The sequence below is a fragment of the Quercus suber genome, unplaced genomic scaffold (genome assembly GCF_002906115.3).
Source record: "Quercus suber isolate HL8 unplaced genomic scaffold, Cork oak 2.0 scaffold_506, whole genome shotgun sequence".
Lineage (NCBI taxonomy): Eukaryota > Viridiplantae > Streptophyta > Magnoliopsida > Fagales > Fagaceae > Quercus > Quercus suber.
In genome coordinates this window covers 567,372-576,739 of record NW_027069955.1, presented here as the reverse complement: position 1 = coordinate 576,739, position 9,368 = coordinate 567,372, and the positions used below count along the sequence as shown (strand labels likewise).

Genomic DNA, 9,368 nt, shown 5'->3' with positions numbered 1-9,368 from the left:
GTTGAAAAAAAAAAAAAAAAAAACCTTAGAGAACTTAATGGAACTTAAGAACAAATGAATTCAAACCCAGGCATATATTTGAAACCCCAATTTCAAATCTAGACATATATTTCAGGGACTTCTCAAACCTAGAAAAATTAAACTCAAATCAACCACTCCATAGATCTCATCCTCTCTCTGTCTTCCCCCTCTCTCTCTTTTGTCCATCCATCCAATATATCATTGAAATATTTGTAAATAGTGGAAAAATCCAACCATCAAATTCCAATTTACCCTCAATACATATATTATTAGAGTGAGTTAGCATTGGGAGGTAGAGGTACTGGTGGGCAAAGAAGACGCCATGGCGGAGGAATACGTGGGCGCTACGGGAGGTAAGAAGCTCGACGCGATTGATGAGGGAAGGGTCAAGTCTTTGACAGCCAAACTTATCAATGAGCTTGTCGTAGTCGATCTTGCCTCCGTCTTTGTCCAACACTATGCTCCTATCTCCGCTGCTTTTCTATCCATCAATCCCAAGACCCACAGTGAGCTACTACCCACGGCCCCACGAACTCAGGTCCACCCACAACACCACGACCCCACGCTGATTTGAAGCCCACCCAATAGTGAGAAACACAAACGGATTAAGACTGAAAGTGTTCCCAAACATGAACAAGTTGGTAATGCTCAAAACCCAAAATCTGTAGGTATCCTTCTTCCTCGATTTCCTTGCATGATGAAAACCCAGATGATTCGCGGACTAATAATTCAAGTGGGTGCCATTGTAGCATCTAAGATCTCAGGTGGGTGAGCAAGTGTTAGAGAGTGCGTGGGAGAGGAGTGTTTGATCTGATTTCTTGTTTTATTTTTTTATGAAACTTGTTAGAATAACGGAAAAATTAGAGGTGGATTACGAAGTATAAACGAAATGAACCACGGGTGGGTAAAGTGTCAAAAATGAAATCACGGGTAGGTAAATTAAATTCGGGCTTAAAAAACTCAATTTTGAAAGCCAAAATATTGTTTCATTTTCATCATTAAATAACTTTTACAACTGCACTTGAATTTTCAGACACCTATGCAAAACGTGACACCAGAACTTAGCCTCAGCTGCATCACTCATGGCATGTAAGATAATTTATGACACCTTATAATCATACAAGGATCAGCATTAAGAAACATAGAAATAAATGGGGGCAAAGTTTATCGTACAAAGTAGTTAATTCTCTAGAAATATCTCATGCAATCATGCAATCTACCACATTTTAGCTTACTGCACAATCAGAACCACATAAAGTTTAAGTGACCTAAATAAAGTCAAGGTTGTGAACCTTGAACCTTGTTGAGTTACACTTTCAAAAATAGGGTTGGTATAAATAAATATTAAAAAAAAGCACCGTACTTGGAAAAAAATTCAGAAAGACATATTCTTGAATTTACTTCTCCTAGGTCCTTTTCAAGTTTCAAAGATATCAAAAACCAACTTTTGTGCTATGAACAAAATTTAAACTTTTATAATTACATATGCCTACAGCAAAGAAAGGCTTTAGATTTTGGTATTCCAGGATCCAGGTTGCCCCTTTACATGGGCCAGAATGGTGCCTTGCATCATGCTAAATGCTATCAAAGACGCAAGGGAGGGCTTAGCATGGTATAATTTGTGAAATTGCCCATTAAATGTGTAACAAGCATTTAGGGTGTTATTTGTGTAATCATCTATCAAAAGCACCCATTATATGTGCAACTAGCATTCTTTTAAGCATTCATACAAAATAATAATAATAATAATAATAATAATAATAATAAAAAAGAAGCATTTAAGTCATTACAAAATGAATAGCAAAGACTTGAGAGATTAGATTTATTTATATTTAGTATAGCTTGGAAAATGACCTAAGCTACAAAAGAATGCAAAAGATAATGGAATGCAATCATTTGAATTGCTTCTCTCTTTTTTTCTTTTTTTTTTCTTTTTTTCTTTTTTTTTTTTTTTTGCATCAAAGCAAAAGTTCTTTACAAAAAGGTTCTGCAAGTACATGTATTCTTTATTTATTAGAAATTGTCAAACCTCCGAGTAAGATGAAAAATACAAGAGGAGCTCAATGACGAATGAGTGGCTACAAGTTACAACTATGTTCTTACATGATTAATAGTATACAGAAATAGATATTCCTGTGAAGCCAAATAATTGTTATTGAAAAGAAAATAAAATTAGCAACCAATTGGAGCCTAATGTAAATGACCTCTGAGCGGTGCAGGAAGAGAATATGGGGAAGGAACTTGAAAGAACACTACAGTTTCACCATGAAAGAACTTTTACAACTGCACCCACCCACTGCACTTGGATTTTCAGTCACCTGCACACAACACCAGACGGTAGCCACAGCTTTATCACTAGTATGACATAAGATATTTGTTGACACCTTATGATCAAACAAGAATCAGCACTAAGAAACAAAAATGAAATGGGGTGCAAAGTTTATCATAGAGTCAAGACCAAGAAGGACCTTGAAACTTGTTGAGTTACAAGCTAAATACCTAACCCTATGGTTTTTAAATTGGCTCCAATTTACTGAAGGTTCATAATTTTGTGCAATTCTATTGAAAGAAAAGGATTTGTCCCTTCAAATTATGCAGAAAATAAATAAAGACCATTATTGTATCACTTATTCACATTCAAAAATTGTAACTTTGTAAGTTGTGCTTTAGCAAAGTCTAGAAATAAAATTATTCCACATCATTGAACTGCATGACATGATGCTTCTAGAATTTTGTGGAATCCGATTGCTTAAGAGCATCTTCAGGAAGACCAAAACCAGTATAATGAACCATGTCGACTTAGAGAGTTAAGTTTTTTCTCTGAGCCAATTAAGACAGTACTAGGGCCCGAATTCCAGGTCAAAAACAGGAAATGGTTATAATTTTCTTTTTCTTGATAGGTGGAAATGGTTATAATATTCACTTTTGTATAATCCAAACAGCCTCTGCAGATGAACTTTATTAGCCTTTCTTAGATATCTTTTGGCTACTACTGCACACCTAGTAGAGTATGAACTTAAGCTCATAATTTATTAAATAGTTTTTTTTTTTTGATAAGTAATAATTTATTAAATAGTTTAGGTGATTATATGTTATGTATAAAATGTTTATGCTATCATAGATCAAGTCTATCTTGTACAAGGTCCCAAAATTTCCCTCAAAACTCATTGCACATTTATGCACTTCAATAGATAATATAACAAGAAACATTGAACAAAGAATATTTCTATCAAAAGATATTTCTATGGAGCTTTGTCTTTAGAACTTTTGGGATTTCATGGGTTCCCTCACGATCAGTGGCAGATTTCCCCTTTTGGTTGGTGGAATTGGTTGGGGAAGCACTCATCTAACATTTGAAATTTAGTTCTATTGTGTTTGATGGGCTGTATTTGGAGGGAACGTAACCGGCAAACCTTTAAGGACTTAGATAGATCCAATGATCAGCTGCTTGCTCTTTTCACTGGTTCCCTTTTTGATTGGTCTAAGGCTTGGGGACTCACATCTAGTGATTCTCTCTCTTTGTTCCTTAACTCTCTTTGTCTTTGTAATTAGTTTTTCCTTTTCGTTTCTGCTTTTCTTTTCTTTTTTGTAATTTCTGTTTTGCTTTGTGCTGGTTTGCATAAAGCAGTTTATTGAATATACTTCATTCTTACTTATCAAAGTAAAAAAAGAAGATATTTCACAATTATTATGCTAATTCATTGATAAAACCTCTCCAAAACAATGAGTCACCCTGTTGTGATCACAAGTATATATGCAATGTGTGCATTCAGATATCCAAAAACACAACAAAACTAAATTGACTTACCACAAAAGCCGCTCGGATCAGCTCCTCAACATAATCAACAGTCGCTCCTTTTATGAAATCATATGAAATATTGTCGACCACCAACTTAACTCCTTCCTTCTCAAAAACTCTACAAACATTTTTAGATAAGAGATTAAAGTGTTAAAAGTAAAAAATTAAATATAGTTATTATACTCAGTTTACAATTAAAACCAAAAAGGTAACCAAAACGCATACGCATACCGGTCATCTGAGTTGGCTTTGTCATCCAAATCAAATACATATTGGAACCCAGAACAACCACCAGTTTCCACACACAAACGAAGCATCTTTTCATTACCCGATGCTTCACTAGCTTGCAGCTCTTTCATTCTCTGCAGAAATTAACATCTAAAGGCATCAACTTTCTGACAACAACTATGGAAAACCAAGAAATTTTTGCCTCAGGAAATTTCAATTCCTACATTTTTAAAAAGAATATAGGTTCTGAGTTCCATTGATGCTTATATAAAACTCAGAATTCCCTAAAACTGTGCAGTAACTAAGTTTCAACGGTTATGATATTAATTTTTTGTTCCCTACTTTTATTATATAGAATATATAATCTGGGTTTCATTAATGTTTTAATAAAACACATAGACCACAAAAATCCCATTTCATATTCTTCTTCCAAAAACTCCACACTTCCAATGTTTTTTGATGAGTCATTCATATCCATGAAACAGACAAATCCAATAAATATCACAAATTTGAAAGACCCAATACATAAAATTGAAGCAAAAACAAAACCCAGATCGCGAATTTGTGAAATAGACCAAAAAAAAAATTTTGAGAGAGAGAGAGAGAGAGAGAGCATACTCGGACGCAATTTTCGGTCAAATGAATATCATCGGGGGAAGGAGATGGATCAGAAGGAAGGGGTTGTTGAAGAGCAGAAGAGGAAGAACTGAGAAGCCTTTGGTTCTGTCGGATTCGACCAACCAAGTAAGGTGTTAGACGCTGAAACAGTAATCTCTGCATCTCTTTCTCTCTCTCTCTTTCTTTCTTTCTCAGAGACACATATGTTACATGTGTAGCTAAACTAGCTTTGTTTTGCTGATTTTCTATTTTTGGGTTCCAAGAATTTCGGTGCTGAGAGATTCTTAACCAAACCCTTTTCTCTCTCGCTTTTACAAACACACACACAAATCCAAAACCCAACTTCTTGTAGTTTTTGTGGCTTGTGCCAAACAAACACCCTCACGCCCATGTCAGCAAACCATGTCGTTCTTCTCGCTACTAAACTGCTTGTCGTTCTTTATACTAAATTTAAAAACTTTCCATTTTCGATCCAAGACCAGACTGGCTTTTAAAAAGAGTCAAGTATAAACACCATTTTGGTCTTTACATTTTGAGGTTACAGTTAATTTAATCCTTACATTTTAATAGCAGTCAATTTGGTCTCTACTATTAATTCACTAACGAAAAATGCTAACGTGACTAACGGTGTGAACAGTTGACACATTTAATACTGATGTGACAAATAAAATAATAAAAATAATATTTAATACATATTTTAAAATGCCACATTGGCATTTTCCCAATTTTAATAAAATAAAAATAATTTCAATTTTAAAAATGAAAAATGAAAAATAAAATCTCATATTTTCTTTGTATCTTCGTGCACTTTCTTGGCAACCAAACACATAAATACCAATATCAGATTACTAAATCAACCCAAAGACTCAGTTCATTCGAGACACCACAACACTCATAAACCTTTTAACGTAGTTTATACCTCACCATCTCAATTACAAATGTAAACAACCAAAACTACAGCCAATAGACCCACTATGTTGTCATCAAACCAATTTTGAAACTCAAAAAACCCCCCACACTCTAATATCACCAAACAAACTTTGAGACTAAAAGGGCCCACACACCAGTTAGAGCCATTTTCTGTAATGACTATGATAGGAATAGTTTTCTAGGTTACCAAATAATCAAGGCGAAAATGCACTTTTGGTCCCTACATTTTGGGCCTATTCTCAATTTGGTCCTTAAATTGATTTAGCTCCTAAGTCAGTCCCTGATTTTTAAAAATCGTTTTTAAAATAGTCCTTACCGTTAACCCAGTGACAGAAAATGCTGAGTTGGCAAACGGCGTGTCCTATTTGCTGACATGGCGCTGACATAAATATTAAAATATTATTAAAAATGCCACGTCAGCATCTATGTCAGCGTTTTAGTGACAAGTCAGCACTTTAATTAATAAAAAAATTAAAATAATTTAAAAAAAATTAAATTGAAAAAATTCAAAATCAAAAACAAAAATTGTTTTTCGGAAGAACATTGTTCTTCTTCGTTCTTCTTCTTCCCAAGACATGAACTTCATGCTTCATGTTCTTCCCCAAATCAAACCCAATAAATCCAAGAAACCCATAAACATCTAGTAAATCAAACCCAATAAATCAAACTCATAAACCACCCAATAAATCTAAGAAATCAAACCCATAAACATCCAGTAAATCAAACCCAATAAATCCAAGAAATCAAACCCATAAACCTCTAGTAAATCAAACCCAATAAATCCAAGAAATAAATATACAAATCCACATAAAAAAAAAAAAAAAAAAAAAAAAAAACCCACAAACACGAATCCAAACTCACCGAGACAACTCCATCTCCGAAACACAAACATGGCCACACCAATCTGCACCTCCAATACCGACCACCCACCCCTACGGAAACCCAGAAAAAAGCGGCGAACTCGATCTCCACGGCCACTCCCTCCTCTTCCCTGACTCACCAACTCGCTCCGAACCCGAGTCCGAACTCATCCTCCGCTTCGAACCGCTCATCGTCGCCGTGGAGTGCAAAGACCTCACCTTGGCTCAGTCGCTGGTCTCCACGGTGAGGTCGGCCAGGTTCAGAGAATCCGGCATAACTAACGCGAACAACAAACGCGTGATCGTCGTGATCCGCTGCTCGATCCGGCTGGAGGTTCCGTTGGGGACCATCGAGTCCGTCATAGTCTCATCGGAGTTCATTCGGTACCTCGTCCGCGTGACCAACAAGAAAATGGAAGAGATAGAGAAAGAGAGGATCTGAAAAAAAAAAAAAAAAAAAAGGAAACGAAAAGAAGAAAGTAACAGACACAAACATAGAGAAAGAGAGAAGCTAAAAGTTTTTTTTTTTTTTTTTTGTTTATGATTTTGAATTTTTTCAGTTTAATTTTTTAAATTTTTTTATTTTTTTATTAATTAAAGTGCTGACTTGTCACTAAAACGCTGACATAGATGCTGACGTGACATTTTTAATAATATTTTAATATCCATGTCAGCGCCATGTCAGCAAATAGGACACGCCGTTTGCCACCTCAGCATTTTCTGTCACTGGATTAACGGTAGGGACTATTTTAAAAACGATTTTTAAAAATCAGGGACTGACTTAGGAGCTAAATCAATTTAAGGACCAAATTGAGAATAGGCCCAAAATGTAGGGACCAAAAGTGCATTTTCGCCTTTTTTTTATGGTCAAAATGTGTAAAAGGACTACCTTTTTCTATTTTGCAATACTTTCCACCAGCTGATGTAATTGCTCTTAGAGCAACCACATCAGTTCGTTCAAATTTTCTGTCTATTTTACACGAAAAAACCTACTTTTTCTATTTTACACATCCACTTTTACAAAACACCTACATTAGTTTATCTATTGTACACATTTATTCAATAAAATATTTATTATTTTACAATTTTTTATTATTCACTCCCTCGCTACCCCTCTCTCTCACAGACCTACAGTCCATCACTACCAACTATCACTCCACACCTAGCCACCATCATCAAGAAAAACCAACCCACTAAATCTGAAACCCATTCAATCCCAAACCCATTAATCACCCACCCAACCCGAAACCCAGTCAAGTCAAATCATCACCCACCCAATCAACGACAAGATCATCAAAACCCACCAATGAACTAGAAAAAAACAAGCCGATCAAGATCAAAACCCACTGATCAAAATATTCAACTCACCTATCAAAATCCTAGCCACCATTAACCTGATCAATACCCATAAAATCCCACACATTATGTCCTTGAGAGCTTCGCCATGGCGTTGTTTCTAGGTCTCGTGCGAGTGAAATCGTACCATCTAAGCTTCGCTGCGGTGTCGTTTGCCTGTTAAGATCAGTGAGAGTGAGATCAGTGGCCTGAGGTGAGATCGATGGATTAAGGGAGAGATGAAACGATAGAGAGGTGAAAGTGAGAAGACTATACACGGTTGAAAGAGAGAGCTGTGAGCCTGAGAGAGTTGAGAGGAGAGAGAAACAAATACTAAAATAATGGATAAATGAGCTATGGTAACCGTGTAAATTTACACATTTATTGTAGCTCATGAAAATGTTTAGAAGACTTTACACAATTTTACACGAGCTGATATGGTAGTTTTTTTGGCCAAAATGTGTAAAATGAAGGATTTTTTGTATTATAAAGAATATCCACCAACTGATGTAGATGCTCTTAGCATACGGGGATGCAAAAAAAAAAAAAAAAAAAAACTCTATTTTGCATTCTCAAATACCACTTTATCTATTTTACAAACTTATTTTATAACTTACCCAACTTTCAATTTTTATTTTTACATACAACTCGATAAAATAATATAAACTATCTAATAAAATAATATAAAGTACTATTCTCTTTTTTTTTCCTCCCACTCACTTTTTCTTTTCACACACAATCACAAGATTAAACTAATATTATTCTTACAACCTATGAATAGTAAGAGCGCATTGGGTGGTGTAAACACCCTCCAGTTGCTATTTTACAACCCAAAACCCACTCCATCCGAGTTTGTAAACTCAAATATATGTAGTCTTACTATTTATAGGTTGTAAAAAAAAAATATTAGTTTAATCTTGTGATTGTGTGTGAAGATAAAAATTGAGTGGGAGGAAAAAGAAAGAGAATAATACTTTATATTATTTTATTAGGTAGTTTATATTATTTTATTGGGTTGTATGTAAAACTAAAAACTAAGATGTAGGGTAAGTTATAAAATAAGTTGGTAAAATAGATAAAGTAGTGCTTGAGGATGAAAAATAGTTTTTTTTTTTTTTTTTGGCATCCCCAGATGCTAATGCTGTAAGGTTGCATACTATTCATAGGTTGCAAAATAATTTTTTTTTTTTTTTTTTTTGCATCCCCAGATACTAAGGCTCTAAGATTGCATATGCAACCTTACTACTTATAGATTGCAATTTTTTTAAGTTTACAAACTCAGATAGAGTGGGTTTTGAATAGCTTGGGTTGTAAAATAGAAATTGGGGGTTGTTTACTCCCCCAATACTAGTGCTCTTACTATTTATGTTGGGACTTCCGGTTTGGTGTGTGGGTGGGAAAAAACTGTTAACATGGAATTCTTTTTCGTATTACCCCCCAAGAAGTAAAAAAACATGTGGTTATAAGTGACTGATATCCATAACATGACAATAAATTCCCATAAAAAATGACAATAAGTTATAGACAATTTTGTACTTCATTTTTTTTTTTTTTTTGGGAAGGACCTTGTAATTCAA

The 9,368-nt window shown here is 34.8% G+C and overlaps 1 protein-coding gene across 1 annotated transcript; it reads right to left on the bottom strand.

Moving 5' to 3' along the window:
* Window positions 1-2,006: 2,006 nt before the first annotated feature.
* LOC112027393 (iron-sulfur assembly protein IscA-like 2, mitochondrial) lies at window positions 2,007-4,991 on the bottom strand. Its single transcript, XM_024060070.2, has 4 exons — window positions 4,667-4,991; window positions 4,052-4,182; window positions 3,830-3,938; window positions 2,007-2,339 (listed from the first exon to the last, which is right to left on the bottom strand). The coding sequence occupies exons 1-4, from the start codon at window positions 4,826-4,828 to the stop codon at window positions 2,274-2,276; spliced, it is 468 nt and encodes a 155-aa protein (XP_023915838.1). The 5' UTR covers window positions 4,829-4,991; the 3' UTR covers window positions 2,007-2,273.
* Window positions 4,992-9,368: the final 4,377 nt, after the last annotated feature.

Coding starts and splice junctions, on each gene's coding strand:
- LOC112027393 (XM_024060070.2), bottom strand. CDS start 4,828: ATGCAGAGATTACTGTTTCAGCGTCTAACACCTTACTTGGTTGGTCGA. Junction 4,183..4,666: donor TGACCGAAAATTGCGTCCGA/GTATGCTCTCTC, acceptor TAATTTCTGCAG/AGAATGAAAGAGCTGCAAGC. Junction 2,340..3,829: donor TGATCCGAGCGGCTTTTGTG/GTAAGTCAATTT, acceptor TGTTGTGTGCAG/GTGACTGAAAATCCAAGTGC.